Source organism: Rhagoletis pomonella, unplaced genomic scaffold, assembly GCF_013731165.1.
Source record: "Rhagoletis pomonella isolate Grant_MI unplaced genomic scaffold, Rhpom_1.0 Rhpom_scaffold_00003, whole genome shotgun sequence".
NCBI classification, from domain to species: Eukaryota; Metazoa; Arthropoda; class Insecta; order Diptera; family Tephritidae; genus Rhagoletis; species Rhagoletis pomonella.
Window position 1 is genome coordinate 66,683,820 of NW_023458557.1, and position 18,669 is coordinate 66,702,488.

Here is an 18,669-nt window from a genome sequence, read left to right on the forward strand (position 1 = left end):
CCATATGTACATTGTATGTATTATGTACGTATTCCATTACCCAGATATTAGCAGAACTTTTAAGAACTTAGCGATCTGTTGAGTTTAGATTTTGCTTCACATTTTCTTAAGTTACACTTTTAGTGCACTGGTACAAATGGTTGTGCGAAGTTATGCGAAGTATGCATAATCAGACCCTAAGAATTCGCCAAAGAGAGTATCTAAATTGAGTCAGTAAATTGAGAAAAACGAATTCAATTATTCAAATTTGTTGTTTTTAATAATAATAGTAATAGATTGGCGCTTACACATATGTTAATGTTTGGCCGAGCTTCTCTTCCGACTTGTGGCGTGCGCCTTGATGGTGTCACACCAAGGGTGAAGGACCTAAATTTTACGCCAACTCCGAATGGCGATGGTATTTTTATGAGCTGTTTTTTCATGGCAGAAATACACTCGGAGGTTTGCTATTTCCTGCCGAGGGACGACCGCTGTTAAGAAAAAACCTTTTTCTGTATTTTTTGCGATGTTGCTTTGACCAGGGCTTGAACCCAGGTGCTGATGAGTGAAAGCGCGCTAACTAACAACACTGGACAAAAAACGTCAGCCCTCTGGTAGATAATGACCCGCAATATGCCCATAAAGCGATTGCTCTTTTATATTAATTTCTTGCGCATATCGAACATTACCGAAAACAAGTCAACCATAATTAAATTATTTTCTTCTTACCTTTACAGTAAATTTTAAGAAAGTTGTAAGCGCGAAATAAGTGTAAGTGATCATCGTCCAATGTCAATTGATGACCACACAAAGGGCCAACGATGATAAAATAATGTTATTTTACAACGCTTTTATCAACTTGCAATGTTGTGGCTCCAGAAACTTTCAATGTTGTGGATCCAGAAACTTTCAATGTTGTGTGTCCGACACCATAAAACCTTTGCTTTGCAAAGTTCCCATAAAAAGTCTAGTGCATAGGGCGACATCTGTAGTGAATAGGGCGAAGTAGATGACATCTAGATGTCGCCCTATGTACTACGTTCGCTACAGCGGAAATAGACGACACGCCATTTCTTTAAATAAAATTAATTGGTGCTCGTTTGTATGTACATACATATGTAAATGCATGTGTGTGCACCTTTCTATTAATATCGTTGAATTATTTTAATATCTATCGCAAAATTTTATACAGACAAGACAAAAAAGTAGAAAATAAATAATATAAAAAAAAAAACTTTTTAATATACAACGCTTTTATAAATGGACTAAAAAGTAGAAAATAATATTTCTCAGTCCCATAGAATTTGTTTTGATAACTTTTGATTTTGAAATTTTAGCAAAAGTCGTTATAACCAATTTACGAGATTGAAAATGAAATGCGTGGGGCGCATGCAATACAAAGCATTATATTTAATTGACAATAGGCAAACTACATAACATAGACCTAAAATTTCTTCAGCGAAAGTACAAATTTGAGATCGATTTTAAGCGGTCGTTATTCATATATCCACATACATATGAACATATATTACCCTTCATATCAATTCAGGTGGCTATTATATGCGCCCCACGCTTTTCATTTTCAATCTCATAAGTTGGTTATAACGACTTTTGCTAAAATTTCAAAATCAAAAGTTATCAAAACAAATTCTATGGGACTGAGAAATATTATTTTCTACTTTTTAGTCCATTTATAAAAGCATTGTATATTAAAAAGGTTTTTTTTTATATTATTTATTTAAATTTTGTATTACATAGTGCTAATGCTGCTGACACTAAAAGGTCTCACGGTGCGATGTAAGTGATGTAGTTTGTTAATCTACAGGAGTTAATTTAAGTCCCCGATATGTAGTTTTTGACGATAAAAGCGGCTGTCGCTAGCTTCCGGACTATATGTAGAACAGACGCACAGAGCACAGAGATATTTGGCCCCAATTCGTGCCCATAAATCCAAAAATAAAGCCTCGATTTTGTGGTTTTATTCTCTTGGGTTGACTAAAATGTAGTTTCAGCTATTGAAATATGTCCAAGACAGGTCCCGACCTTTTGCATCTGTTCCTATGATCAGTGTGAAAGTGTTAGTTGACGCGGCGCTCAGAAAAGTAAAAATGTAATGCTAAAGTTTAAAAGAACGCCAAAAGCCAAAGTGGCGATCGATTTTAATTTTATAAAATGGGTATTCTTCTACGGGTCAGTTCTATAAAGGTTTAAATTTGGTTTTAGTTATTTTAATTTCAGATTCGAATTCAGCTACCGCAATCACTCTTAAATAATATAATAATAAGCAATTTTTATTATTATTTTTAACAAAATTTTTACGTTTAAGATTTTAAGCGCCATATTTGATCGGCCATTGTGTTTTTTTTATTTTGACTTCAGATTCGAATTCAGCGACCTCAAAAACACTTGTAAACCTGAATTTATATGAATATACTAACTTTTTAAATTGTGGGCACAAAATGGGTATCGAATATCATTGTGAAGCGCATAAAAAATAATAAATGTGAAGTAAATACATAATGCAAAATAAACAAGTATAAGTTCGGGCGAAACCGAACTTTATATACCCGGCGCAGGTATCAAATATCGTCATTTCAACTTTCTCTGAACTACCTTTGCATGATAAGTAGGGTTGTTTAATCGATTTCAAACGTTTCCGATAATATGCAGAGTTAGACTTAATGATATAATTGAACCTGTTACCGAGGTACATCTTTGTAGTTATAAAGTAGGCGGTGCTACGCCCAATTCCTAAAAGTCTATATCAGTTATTTATTGTTAGGAGATTGTTGTAACTATTAACTTGGAGTAAATTAGCGTCCTTAGTTATTGAAATATCGGAGTTTTCGTATTTCTGAAATTTACCGTTACACGAGAAGCGGGCGAAATTTTAATCCGATTAGAATAATTTTCAACAAATTGCTTTAACGTACGAAGGTTATTAAGTACACCGACTTTGGTGGAAATTAATAAATCGGTATCCGAGAAACACATTTGTGGTCATAAGTGGGCGGCGCCACGCCCATTATCCAAAAATTTATAACATTCTAATTTTCTGATAAGTGGTTATTGTAATCATCGATTTTAAGTGAAATGGCTTCAGTAGTTACTGATTTAACGCAATTTTCGTGTTGCCGTAAAATACCGTTATATGGCAGGTGGGCGTGGTTATTGCCCGATTGCAAAGATCAACAGATTTCTTAGCTAGACCCTATCCAAGCCTCGTACCGAGTTTGGTAAGTATTGGTGAAGAGGCTACTGAGATACGGCATTTCATCATAAGCGGGCGGGGTCACGCCCATTCTTCAAAAATTTCATAATAATTTTATTTTTTACCACAATTCTACTCCACACACTAATTTTCAACAATTTTCATCTAATATTTACTGAAATATCGCAGTTTTTGCATTTTTCGAAATAACCGTTATATGAGAAGTGGGCGTGGTAACAATCCGATTTCGCCCATTTTCAATACCAACCTACCTTGGATAAAGGGCAACTTAAATACCAAATTTCGTTGGGATATCTAAATTTTTGCTATTTGTTATCGTGTACAAAGACAAACGGGCAGACGGACAGACTGACATGGCTTAATTGACTTCTCTTTTCATTCTGATCATTTATGTATACATTTTCCCATATCTATGCATCTCGATTAGTTTTGGCTGTTACAAACAACCGCTATGCGAACAAAGTTAATATACCCTTGTGCACAAGTGAGCTAGGGTATAAAAAATTAATGAATGCAGAAATCGATTTACGCTCTCTCAATTGCAGTCACATCTAGCAACTTTTATTTCTGAAACTGATTTCCGAAATCGAATAGAAAGATCTTTCTTGATGTTTGACAGCAAATTGCGTGGAAAAGTTGGAAATATTGCCACGTCTGACACGATCTTAAGATGCATAAATCTAAAGGTAAATTTTATAAGAAATTAAACTGAAATTAAAATTGGTATGAACCCCCAAAATTCGGGTGAATGCAGTAAAGAAATACTTACTAGTATTAAGAATTTAAATTTAAGTACATAATAAAACGTCTTACTTCTGATGACATAATTCGGGGCATTAATTCTTTAAAAGTCTCTACTCAGACTGACATTGATGGTCTTTGTTCCGCTCTTCTAAAAAAATGCCCAGCGCTAATACCACCTATTAAATTTATTTTCAACACCTCACTACGTACTGGAGTTTTTTTTTGGATAAGTGGAAAGCAACAACTATTACCCAAATTTTCAAAAGTGGCAAAAAGAATGATGTTACTGACTACAGGCCAATCTCCAAGCTGTCTACAATTTCAAAACTGTTCGAAAGTATAAGCATGAGCATCAGCTTTGTCGCTGGACGGTCTACGCTTACTAACCTAGCGGTCTTTAGTGAATACTGCATTGACACGTTTTCTTCTGGTATCCCATTGCATTCTGTTGCGCAAGCTTGCCACGCTGGGTTTCCACTCTATATTCCTGAAGTGGCTGAATTCTTATTTATTCTTAGTAATAGGTGCTGCGTGGTCTCAATCGAGGTGGTATCTTCTACTCCATTTACTGCATCATCTGGCGTACCACAGGGTAGCATCTTAGGACCTTTACTCTTTGTTCTTTTTATTAATGATATAGGCAGCTGTTTTTCGTTCTCTAGATTCTTGCTTTACGCGGACGACCTTAAAGTTTTCTCTTCGATTAAGAGTTCTGAAGATGCTTCTAGGGTTCAAGTAGATATCAATAGATTGTACTTATGGTGTTGTCGGTCTCACCTACATCTCAATATTAGCAAGTGTTATCACGTAGCGTTTCCCAAACTTCGTAACGATGTTCAAACATCATACAGTATCTCTGGTACTCCCCTTCAGTCAGTTTCTGAGATCAAAGACCTTGGTGTAATTTTCTTTTTTATTCAATAACCACATCAATTTTATCATATCTAAATCATATGCTGCGTTGGGCTTTGTTCGTCGAAATAGTTGTAATTTTACTGATCCCTACACTCTGAAATTACTCTACACGTCTTTTGTTCGTCCAAAGCTTAAATATGCAGCACTCATCTGGAGACCTCATCATAAATTTGCCATCGATAGAATTGAGCGTATTCAAAAATTTTTCCTTAAATATGCCCTTTCTTCCCTCAATTGCTCCACTCCCATCCCTCCGTACAATTCCCGCCTCCTTTTGATTAACCTTAAGTCCCTCGAAAGCAGAAAGACTATTCTTTCCTTGTCTTTTGTGCGTGGCTTGATAAGTGGTGAAATCGATTGCCCCGCATTACTGCTTTCTATTCAATTTTTTATTCCTGCGTGAACATTTCGTTTTAATCTTCCCTTTTACCTCAAGGCCCTCAGTACGAATTACGCAAGAAACGCTCCGTTAGTGCGTGCACTTCGAGAACTCAACGAGATTTCGAATTCTATTTTGCTTGATTTTTCTTTGCCCAAGAATATATTTTATAGTTTATTGAATTCAATTTTATTTTAGTGCCTTCTGCACTTTAGTTCTCTGGTATCGTTTTAGTCAGTAAGAACCTTTGTAGTTTATTGACTTTTTTGAAAGAAATAAATAAATATGTAAAAAACGTGATATTCATAAATATACTTCTGTATTTAGCTCAAGATTTATTTAAAGAACTTCGTGAAAGACAACAACTAATCTTGTATTGCTTGATACCTGATAACCCAGGATAATTTTTAAGTTCTTAAAGGACCTTACTCTACTCAAAACTTAGTACAGTGGGCCGTGAGAAAACAGCAATCTTTAAGTTATAGTCCAACCTTTCACAATAACTGTCCAAGGGCTTTATTAGTAGTAATCTGAAATGCAATAATCGCTGAAAATTGGCAACGTTTATGTGAAAGACATTTAGTATCACACTTTTAAACTAAACTTTCTTAACCCTTTCAGTACAAAAATTCAACCACTGATTCTAAAAATTGTAAAATATGTACACTGGCTAATTTTGGATCGCTCATTTCAAAAATCACATCAACAAATTTGTAAAGCTTTGAGCTTTGCCCTCATTCAGGGTCCTTTATAATGGTCAGTGATAGCCTAGGTGTTTAAAAAAGAAAGTGATCACAACTATTTTTTATTTTTTGCTTTCGTGAAATATACATATTTCAAAACTATGAATAATATCTAATGCATTCTCCGAATCTCAATTCCACGGAAAAATGGTTAATAATTTTCAATAGATTATATGGTCTACTATCGACTTTTCTGCCACTTTTTACTTTTGTAACAAACACGTTCAACTGCAACTGCAGCTTGCACTTTAATTTGATATATGTATAGCTTAACTCTGTAGCTGCTACAGACCGTCCTAACTAAGTTGTATGACTAAGCAATTGTAAATATGTAGATGATTACTGTTAAGTCGAGTTTCGCTCATTGTGGAGCGCAGTCTAGGTTTTACCCTTCTTAGGGCCGGTTACTCAATGTCTGGTTATCACTAATCTCCGGTTAAACATAGTTATCGACGTTACCGACTCCCTGTTGTATGCATTGATTCGATAACGACGTTTAACGGCAGATTAGTGTTGACCAGACATTGAGTAACCGGCCTTTAGGGTTGTAGTTACTAAATCTTGTGTTAATGGAAATATCGCACACCGTCTTCAAAAGAGTCACAACACAAAATAATACGTTTGTCAGGAAATGCGAAAAACTTTTTCTTAGCACATGATAACCGTATGGGCAAGGGCGACTTTACCTTAGGTTTTTTTAAACAAATTATAACAAAAATTTGCTCCAGCTTTTGCTGAAAGGTAAATAAAAGCTCCGCGTACATTTTTAGCGCATAATCTCAAAAATGCCAAATTTTGAGCTGTGACTCTTTTGAAGACGGTGTGCAATATGTGTATTCAGTTGGCGTTACTAAACTCTTTTCTCAGTGTGATTCGTTAGTTCATTAGAGGATCGGACTATCAGAATGAAAGCTCCTTTGGGTGCTTCTACCGTTTCATTAGAGGATCGTACTATCAGGATGAAAGCTCCTTTGGGTGCTTCTACCCTTACACTGAGAGCTTTTCTGCGCTTACAAATTTTTTTGATTGCTCCACATTTTAAATTAATTTCACAACAACCGAGCTTCGTTGGTATCATCTGTAAGTGAGTGAATGACGTAGGGCGGTATTCGCAAGTTCGACATTGTCCTCGAATCTAGTATGTATTCCTTTTCAAGTAATATCTAAATAGGTACACACTCAAGTTCATCTTACCTAAATATCTGTTAGTGTCTAAACGGTAGGTGTGGAGTTTTTTTAGGTATTTTTTTTCAAAAGTGTTCAGTGTTTATCAGATTTTTTAACACGGGGCTAATTTGTACTTCACCTTTACGCACTATGTTACGATACCTATAACTGTACGCTGAATGTAAGAACAAGAAGCATGGCAAGCTTTTTGTTCATTCAACAAACTTCTAATTTCGAAACGTAAAAAAATATTTATAAATAGTAGGTTTATGCATACAAATGTTGATATTATTTACCTATGTGGGTATGTGTATATAGGCATTTATTGAGAGGTATCATTTGTACGAACGTAAGCAGCTGATAGGAACTTCTTAACAATTCTTGCGGCAACTGATATAGAAAATAAACAAACAAACGAAAAGAGGAGCAAAACAGATATTTATGTAGATAGTAGCACTTGAAAGAAGTGGAGAAGGTGTTTTAGAATTGCAATAATTATAAGTTTGTGTGCATGTGTGTATAAATACATACATACATATCTGTATGTACGAAGGCAAGTAAGCACCCAATAATATAACGAATACTGATTCCAATTCAAGGTGATAAGAAGCGACTACTTAAAATCGTTCCACCTTCATAGAAACATACATATGTATACACAAACATACATAAAGGTGTATACCTACATATGTACATATGTATGTGCATATCTTCAAATAGGAAATAATCTCTTCACCACCTCCGCGCTTCCTACAAATCGACTTGGCTCGACCGAAAGGTGGTAAACATTGTGGTTTTACCGCAAAAGCGGTGCGGTTGTGCTACAAAACGGCGCGGAACCTAGAAGTGTGTAAATATATAGAAAAGTACATAGTACATAAATTTAATACAACTATTTATATATGTTTGTTGATGCAGCACATTTATTTAAAAAAATAATAAATTTTCCATTATAAAATCGTTATGAACTATTACAAAAAAATTTTACATATGTATGTGTGCACAGCGGCGAAAATATAAATAGGAACACAACATTTTAACAAGTTTTGTCAATATTTTTTTGTTTATTAATGTTTATTATTTTTATTTATGAAAGTATAGCCTGTTATCTAACAAAACTCATGTAAGTCTAATTTTAAACTTTTGTATTTCATCAAAATTTAGAGTTTTAATTAGATTTCTTAGAAAAATTTTGAGTAGGCAGTTTTGTAGCCTATTCAATTTTAATATAATAAAGTGAATGTTGGAAGTAGCTATATCTTATGTACCGTTGACTTTTGGTAATTTTTTTGTTGAAGGTGTTGCTCATTTTATCGATATAAAATTGTTGTCGGACATACATGCATACTTTATTTGGGAAAAATGTGTAGTGCCGTGAACAAAAAAAAAACAATATTGCCAAGAATCAACGATATTTTATAGCTACTTCAAACTTGTAAACTGTCTTTAATTGCACTAAAATTTAATAGGCTATAAAACTGCATTCGAACTTTTTTTCTAAAAGTTCTGATTGAAAAGTTTAAAAATTGAATGAAATTTCGCTGAATTTTATCGAAGTTTGAAATTCGTACTTACATGGTTTTTCCTCGATAATGAACTACACTTTAAAAAATAATAATCATCAAATAAACGAAAGAAAAATAGCTAAAACTTGTTAAAATGCCGCGTCCCTATTTATATTTTAAATTTATTAATGTAAATACCGTCTAAATTTATTCACATTGAAAAGATCTCAATCAAACTTTATTTCTAAAAAAATCGAAACATAATTTATTGACAAATGCTTAGTGCGATGGATTCCAGTTAATCGATATTTACGTTTACCAAACATCGAGCCGTCGGTAATTTGATATCTACGCGCGCATATTGCCGTCGAAGGAAACGTAGTATCCGCAATTATTAGCAAGAAGTCATCGCCATGGCTGCCTAATGATATTCAAATAAGTGAATCTAAATAACTACTGGTGCATACACACCCACAAGTGTTTACCTTCCTTTCTCAATATCTTAAGATACATACATATGTATGTATGCAAGCGTACATCTACATACTTATACATATTTGCTTGCGTTTACCGAAATCCATCTACTTCGATTCGCGTTTGTATGCAAATACATAAATTGTAATTTGTGTTGATGTTAGCGCCAGCTATTATAGTCAACATATTAACATTAGAATTGTAAGCGTGTTGCATTAGCAATGATGCAAACTTTGAAACCGCCACCACCACTGCTACAACACCACTACCAACACCAATACCAGCCGCAGCCTCATTCGTCATTGGCTTCGTCGTTGCTTAGTAGCAACATTTCTATTATGAATAATCATATCCATCAACAGCAACAGCCACATCCTTTGCTGCATAATCATCAAAATCCACAAACGATGATGCAACAACCGCAGCTTAGTCACCTAGTACCTCCGTTGCCTACGTTGCCTACGCTGCCTACACTGCCTACATTGCCTCCGCTGTTGGCATCGACTTTGACGCCGCAACCTGCTTCTTCAATAACGAACTGCAACAGCAACAAAAGCGGTAACGGCAGCAACAGCATAGGTAAAGGCATTTGCGTTAGGAGTATCTTGCAACACAATCACACACCAAATCAACAACAGCGGCAAGACAACAGCATCACTGCCGCCGGCGCATCTGCCGTCCATCTTGACGATGAACCGAATCCTGAAATGGTGCTCGCTTTGATCTCAAGGAACCGAGCGCTCGAGGGTAAGTCCGTCAGCTTAAGTAACTAAATTGCATGAATTAGACCAACTGTCCATCAAATAGCTTAAAATCTTTACACTAAATTCCACTACTGTGTGTTCATATACATACATACCGGGCCTGCCGCATTAATTTTAACATTCGCATTCACATTAATCAATGCGGAGCTTTTGTGAATACGAATGTTGTGCAAGCGCACCGATAAAACGCATATCTGGCAAACAAAATGACAAGTTGTAGCAAATATATTTTTTGGTCGTTGGAGTATTCGTGTAACAAAACTGGTCAAATGTCATATTTATCAACTTTGATAAAAATGTCTTTAAACATATTATTTCTTAAGCTATATAACCGAGCTAGTTATCAATGGGCAGTCATACAAGTTCCCACTTCTACTTGACCTTTGACGTACATTAAAGGGAACATAGCCCTTTAAATAATATATATTTTTTTGTTTTCTCTTCTTTAAATACCTTCATCGGTTTCTTTCTTTATTATGAGTTTTTTGGACCAATCGTAAAAGAAACTACTAGACATAAAAGAAGAAAGTGTGCACTCTAATTTTAAACCAAATTCTCGTGGTCTTTTTAAATGGGGCTCTTTGGAGAATTTATTTAAAGCAAACATTTTAAAAACAGTAATTTTGTTTACTTGTCGGGCAATATTTTTTCATAGAGAAATACATATGTACCTTGGATCCTTGGCTAAAAGCTTCTGTGGTAAAACTGTCCCCTACGTCTCCCTTCGTTGCTATTTAAAGTCACAGATTAAGCTCATACAATAGGGACTTCCAGCAAAAATCTTCAACATTTAGCTATAAAGAGAAACGATGCTGAAAAAATTAAAAAGCTATAGGTCCGACCTTTAATTAGTAAGAATTACGTAACTATCTGAGACCCTCATGATTCGTGATTCCAATAATTAAAATGCTTATAAAAAACGGGGTGCTGTTTTAAAAAAATAACAATATTCTGATCCAATTCGGCTGGCAGCCACGATTTTGAAAAAAGTATTTTGCTCAAATAATTAATTTTCCATATCCACCTATTTAGCTCGCTATTAGCACACATTTTTCAAACCAGTCGCAGAAGAAAGTATTAAAAATGAATTACAAAAACTAAAATCGAAAAACGCTGATGACGTTAAGGTTCCACAAATTCTGAAACAGCCAAAGGAACGAGAATGAAGAATTCTTTTTAAAAGGGTTTCGGAAAACCTGACATATCTGGTTTGGTTTGTAAGCGCTGCTTAAACAACGATCTCACCATTATGATAGATTCTAAAAGTGAATATAAAAGTCAGGGGGATATATCCGACATTTTCAACCCCGATGCATCCGCGGATGTCTAAAATTTCACATTCGCAACATCCCTAATACATACAAACATATTTATCTAAGAATCAGTGGACGATAATGGAGTGAGTTGAAAGCTTTAGTTTTAGGGTGGTTTAAAGCATTAGGTAAATGCAAATTACATATAAATACATATATACGAAAACACAAAGCAGTGCAACAACGGCATTCGTGTGATAGAAAAGCTTGAAATGCATCGCCCGTTTTAGAATATGCAAAAATGGGCCATGGAATTGCAATTGCTTTAAGAATTTGTTTCGCCAGCCGTTTAAGTATGTGCAAATACATACCGTCGGTCCCTACGAAAGTAGCACATTCGCGTCGAAGAGTAGCACTTTTCAGATTGTTAACCAGCGAAAACTTGCACAATTCGGGACTTTTCAGGTTTAAATTAAATCATAAAAATATAATTTATGCTTCTGTAATTGTTGTATAAAATCATGACATTCAGACGGTATACACAGGGTGGACCAGATAAGACCTACCATCCATAGTTCATAGGTCCATAGTTTGCCTAGCAGTGTGCGCAGTCGCTCCATCTTGTTGGAACCACAAATTAGGATGCTGCTCTGCCGTTGGCCACAAAATGTTGTTAATCATTGTTCTGTAAAAAGCCCCAGAAATCGTTTCTGGCGTTTCATCCTCATTCTCGAAGAAATATGGGCCGATAACTTTTTCGAGCATAACACCGCACCAAACAGTGCATCTGGATGAGCGTAACTGATGCTGGTGTGTTGCTCTTGGATTTTCAGAGCCCCTCAATCTACAGTTTTGCTTGGAAATGCGCTTCAGCCGACATCAAAACATTACCTAATAAATCAATTTGTGTGGCTAATTGTGTAAAACGAATAGTTTATTGTAGTCGTGGTTGGTGGTTTTGCTGTATGTATCCATTAAGATTTGCCAAGAGATTAACTATATAACATGCAGAGAGAAAATAACAATAATATTAAAAAATAAAGAAGTTATACGTGTTTAATATTGGTAGGACTTATTTCGCCTACCCTGTAGTTACCATTTAGTAATAATTTCCTAAGATCATCCACTTTTATTTTTTTAAAGGTATTTTTCCCTTATAACTATCAGATTTCTAAATGATGAAATCCCAACATACAATTTTATTTTTAGAATAAAATGACATAGCATATTTTAATTCATTTTTATCTGAACCAAACAAAAAGAAACAAACTTGAAAAAAGATCGCAAAAATGTATACTAGAGACGGGCACGGGAATAAATATTTAATCCCGATTCCGCCCATCCCGAAATTCAATTTTTAAGTCCCGAAACTGCCCACCACGACGTTTTTCAGAATTGTACCGCGGGTTCGGTGGGTCCCGAAATCTTTAAATAAGAAAAATTCACATGCGTTTCAAATTAATTAAAACAAATAAAAAAATAATAATGAAGGATCTAGACAACTTTGTTTTGCTTTGCTGTTCCTTCTCGAATCAATAAAACATAAAACAGTGCATATTCATACATTGTTTTTAAGAAAGATTTTCTGAGTTTGCGGTGGTTGTGGTTTTATTGGGAGTATCGGGAAAGGATTTTGGTCCCGTCCGGCCGCAGAATTTTTACAGACCTTCCCGATACCGGCCATCCCGGCCAATTTGAAATCAACACCGTCCGTCCTTCTAATTTATACACAGAATATATACATCTAATATTTTTAATGTCCATGAATTATTCGTTGAAGATTAGTATTATTTTTATAATTTCACTAAATTCAAGTTCAAAAAAATGTAGGCAATAATGAGAGGCAGTCTCTATACCAGTTTGACAGGACTAACCCAAAGATCATACTAAATAAGAATATTGGCTATGTTTATGGATCCCTTATATTCTGTGTTCTTCGCGGTAACAAAAGAGCTGCCACGTTTGTCCCAAAAATGGTTTTTGACCCAGAAACAGGGAGACACATATTAAATTAGTAAATAAAACTCTGAAAATCGGGATCTAATCGTTAGAGATATGAAAAATCGGGACACTAATACGTGCCGGCTTTTAAAAAATATTCAGCAGACAGCTTTCTCAAAATCGGTACTGCCCCGCCATAATCGGTACGAATGGTCACCGTCCTTATAAGCCCTTGTCAAATTTGGTTTGGAGACGAATCGGGTTTCGGCGTTATGCCATCAACATAGTGCATAGTATTTTATGATTGACCATTCAACTTCTCGCTCTATGTACAGTCGTATTTTACACCCATGTCTAGGTGATTTTTGCTATTTTTTAAGGGAGTGTATATTCGCACTTTGCCAGTGTCACCAGTGTACCAGTGTCCGAAACCATCCGACAACATCCGACACTGGTACACTGGTGACACTGGCAAAGTGCGAATATACACTCCCATTTTTTTTATTAAAATTTCCTTTACATTCGATGTCTTTATTTTTTGAAAATATTTGGACAGTTCTCCGATTGAAAAAAGTTAATTTTTATAATACAATTACAGAAACACTTGCTATTTTAATACAAATTATGTCTTTATGCAAATCATACGGGCAGGTTCTCCAATTCACTTCCAAGTGAATTTGAGTCAAGTTCGCTTTGAATTCAAATTGGCAGGGGTTGGGATTCACTCGGAAGTGAATTGCAAAACCTGCCCGTATGATTTGCTTTAAACCTGAAAAGTCCTGAAATGTGCAAGTTTTCGCGGCTTAACAATCTGAAATGTGTTACAGTAGCGTGTTCAAACTGGCTTCCGTAAGCTCTGCTAAAGCAGTTTGATCGGCGTTTGGGACATGAACTCTCAATTTTAGTAGTGACGTCAACTATACTTGACCCACGATTTAAAAAAAATACATTTTGCATATCCAAAATTATACCTGCTTTCCAGCAAATGTTCGCACTTGATTGGTATATCAGAACGAATTTTCGCTAAAGCCGGTGCCATAGCTTTGGAAAGTCGAAGCAGATTGCTTCCACCAAAAAGCTGTAAAATGTTGTTTTTTTTGAACTAGTTTGCAAGTGAATTTTTTCTTATACGATTACAGTCAATAAAAAACTTTGAAACAAGTTTTTTCATTTAGAGAATATTTAAAAAATAATTGGAAAAAATTTATTGATTAGTATCTTATGATTAATTGCTATTAATTTTAAGGTCTTACAATCAATCAATTGATACATTAATCGAGTAAATGTTTTTTGCTATCCCTAGTGCTACTCTTCCCATTGTTCCAAGCGAATAATGAAATGTGCTAGTCTTTCACGCGAATAAAAAAGTGCTAGTCTTCGAAGTGAATAATGTGCTACTTTTCGTAGGGGGCGGTGATAAGTGTGTATGTCGCATGTGAATGTAGAAAGTTTGTCATACTTAAACATATTGGACAGCACAATGAATTTCAACGGGGTTATCTTACAAGAGAAACTCCAAGTGCATCCGATAAATAATTTCCCGTGATAAAGCTATTTTTTTTTTTATATAAGAGTTATTTTAAGATTTATTATTAAAAAAAAATATTGTTGGTGTTCCCACTTGCCTGGTTAACTGGTTATGTGGTTGTATTTTGTAATGTACCATATGATATTCATGTTTGGGGTATTCATACCGGCCTAGGTATCATCAGGTACTCGTTACCTTGCGGATAGCCTCTTTAACTGATTTAATTGGTTTTTGAGTTTAGAGGGATTTGGTATTCTGTTTCAAGGAGCAATCCAAACTTCTCGCAGTCCGCCTTTCGAGGATTATGACCTTTTGACACTTGAAAAATGTCAGATCCTAGCCGATAGAGATAGAGATAGAGATTTCTCTTCCAAAACCATCCAACCTTTTATGTAGTTAAGGTTAGATCAATCAGTTTTTTTCTTCCGCTGATGACAAAAGTACGTTTCTGTATTATCAATCCAGAGGACAGAATGTTGTCTGATAGCTTGTTCCCACGGAAGTTGCTGTTCGTGCTACCCTATGTAGTGTTTTCTGAGTTTGCGTCACAACCCACTATTAGGCCAACACCAATTCACTCGGCGTATTGAACGATGACCATAACCTGCCTCGAAGGGGGGGGGGGGGGGGAATATAGAATCTTTTGGTTACCACAATTTTTATCGCAAAGATAAAAGTCTCTAAGGCCTAATTTCAGATGGCCTATTTAAGTAGACATTGTTGATTAACTTCACCAACTCATTTTCAGATCATACATTAAAACTGCACTTAAATAGCCAATAATGGCAATTTAAATATGAGATATGCAACCCTGTGTTTGTACCAAACAACCAAGATTGATAGGTAGGTTGTTTTATCAATCTCGCCAAAGAACAGTCAGCTGTTCAGTACAAAATGTAAACAAACAAGCAAATGCAACAACAATTTCAAGGAACAAGCGACAGTGTTGCCACTTGTTTGGAATACTTAAATACAGTTGATCTGAAACCCAACGAAAGTTAAATAACAATCCAAAATTAAACTTAAGTTCCGTTTAAATATTCGTTTGAATTTGGCCCTAAGCATCGAAACGCGAAAAGAATTTTTCTAGCAAAAACTCCGAACTTAATCCTGAAACTTCATTCCGGGAACGCTACGAAAAACGAAAAATCCACATGCTGCAACCCTTGCGGAAACATGTGCAGCATTGCCAGCTACCAGTTGTTTTTCAAAGATAGCTGAATGAAGGAAAACAAAGTGGAGAGGAATTAAAAAAACACTCATCGTGTGCTTGTTTATTGTAAAATTGGTTAATTTTACATATTTTGAGGAAAATTATGGATTCTGATGTATTTGCAATTATAGCAGCAGAGTAAGTGGGCGCTATGGCAATGGATTTACAAAGGTATGCGGAGCTGTCGGGCATAGTAAGCATGGGCGCATCTCTGTCAGCTTCTGGTTGAAATGTTGAACCACAAGCCAGAACCCCTCCTTTGCCTGAAGCTCTGGCTCTCAATCCAGTTAATGCAAGAACAGCTTCTTCCAAGCTATTGAAAACTTGCACTTTGTTAGGTCCACCACCTGTTGCGCTTGCTTCTGCCTTCGGCCGCGCTTAGGGATTATAATCCTTACTAAGTAGAATTCTCCATTCTGTGTTGCGGAGAAGAGGGGCTTCCTCATGTCAAACGTATACAACATTTCTTGTGCATATCACTCCGGCTACGCCGTCCACAGTGTTTTTGCGCAGAACCCACGACGAATTTTGCAAAAAAGTGTATAGTGCAAACCGAGTTTATTATAAGCTAGTGGTAGGAAATTTGAAACATTTATCTTAAATAAAATGTGAATCCTTTGATTACACGTGTATGTTAAAGTTTTTGGTTTCGGGTTATGCGTTTGGACACAACAACCGAAAATCGTTGTACATTAACTAAACCGGACCCAAGTTTCACGATTAGGGGCAACAAATATTCTTTTTTGCTAGTTTATATAAAGCAGTGGATACAAATATACGTATATGCGAAAGGCAAATTATCTGTTTAAATGAACACCACCAATATTTCTTGCAAACACACATCGATTTACATCTTTTATTTCGCCTCCGACACAAAATTGTTTTCGTACAAAATTACGCAAAAAAGCTTACTCGCTCGTTTTTAGGCATGCCATTGTTACGAATTTCGAAAGTTCGAAAATACGATTCGGATTGCAGCATACTATTTCTACGAATAGATAGATGATAGAATTTTTTCGTACGGGAACGACTTTGGACTAAATCATGCTAAACCTAGCAAAGCCTAGACGTTGTGGAAAGCATTAACTGTTAAGTTAAAAGTAGTGCTATCAAAGGCCCCTTCAACGCGTCAAGGGTGGTTCATATATTTTTTACACATATACATATGTACCACATACATATATATGCATGCATGATATACCTTGCGGGAAATGTATCTAACTATAAACTAACTTGAAGTTGATTATGATAGAACTAAAGGTCACACTTATCTGCATAATTTCTTAGAGGAAAGCTAACTATATTTCTAGGGCGAGGGCCTAGAAATAGTCAAGGGTGGTTACCTCTGCATAAGATGGCAACTAACTTGTAACTAACTACTTTGGACATAAAATATCAATTAGAAAAATAAAATATTTTCTTGTTTTTTTACTTTTTTTATTTATTTACTTTATTTTATTACATTTCACATTTGTTTATATATTCTGCTGTAGGTGGTGGCATATTCGAACTCCGTCAGACATAACTTCTTCCTTTTATTTTTCCTCAATTCGAAAAAGTATTTGTGAAGTGCGGACAGAAATTGTATTCAAAGTAAAGTTCTAATGGATAATTAAATAGAAACTTGTATAAAAAACACAATTTCCGTATTACGTCTGCATTAATCCTTCATTACTTTTAAACTAGTTTCAAGTTAGCTATTTGTAGCCAACTACAAGTTATATGTTTTATAGAAATCCCGCAAAAAGCTAACAACGAGTTGGTTATTTTTTATCAATTGATAAATTTTGTCTGCAGGGTAAATATGTGCATGTATACATATTGTAAAAGAATATTATTTGAGTAGTAAGCCAAATTGACTACCAGACGATTTTAGAATAAAAAACGCGGATATGGATTACTACGTTTATATTAAATAATGGGCCTCATGCATATAAAGTGAGTTTAAGCTCCGACTTGATTTTCAGTAAAAATTCCAGAGCTTAAGCTCACTCCATCAGTGCAAAAGTTGAGTCTAAGCTTAAGCTCACTTTTTATGCATGAGGCCCAATATCACAACAAAATTTTCCACTACATTTGTACATACATACATGAGTATGTAAACCGAACAAAGAACTGGAACCAAACACAACCATTATTCCTATGAATATCATTTAAGTACTGTTGACAAACCACGTGCCTATTCTCACGGGAATACAACATCTAAGCCATGCAAGACCGAAACTGGTGATTTGCGTTAGTATAAATAAATTTTTATCCTAGAAAGATATTGTAGTCTGGTATCGATTGTAATTACAAATAAATGGAAAATAAAACATTTCCGAGTTAACAATTCTAATGCGGCTGCACTCTAAGCCATACGCCACGTGATTGGGCGGTAAGTGGTGAGCGCTCGCACTTCAAAAGCCCGCAAAGTTGAAAGACAGTTGCAACTTGCAGCCTTAAATAGCGCCTCTCCGTTCACGTGGCGCATAGCCCTTGAGCAACAGCTGGGGCACACTCCGTCACTTTTACGCCTTCACCACAGCGTACAAACATACATACATATATACATTCGTAACTGTTTACGAGTTGAACTTAAGCAGAAGTGAATGCGAGTACGGCAGGTTACAAAGTGCATAGTGGGACAGTCGCCAATCAGTTCGAACAGTGCATAATGCAGCGCATAAGGTCGGTCACGCTTTTATAGACATACATACATAAATATGTATGCCGTTTTTGTAGTTGTTGTTGCATTAGATCTGGTTTTTGCTCTCTTTGCGGCACTATTCCAAAAGATCAACAGGCACGCGGCATTAATATTTCTGTTTTGCTTGTTGTTGTTGTTGTCGT

At 35.6% G+C, this 18,669-nt stretch overlaps 1 protein-coding gene across 2 annotated transcripts in view; it reads left to right on the plus strand.

Annotated features, from left to right (window-relative positions):
* The first annotated feature begins 8,964 nt into the window (after positions 1-8,964).
* Positions 8,965-18,669, plus strand: part of LOC118735379 (LIM/homeobox protein Lhx3) — a 173,805-nt gene continuing 164,100 nt past the window's right edge. For both annotated transcript variants that reach the window (XM_036465099.1, XM_036465100.1), the window contains exon 1: positions 8,965-9,885. In XM_036465099.1, the coding sequence (XP_036320992.1) occupies positions 9,360-9,885 (526 nt within the window). In that variant the 5' untranslated portion in view covers positions 8,965-9,359. The remainder of the gene's footprint in view (positions 9,886-18,669) is intronic.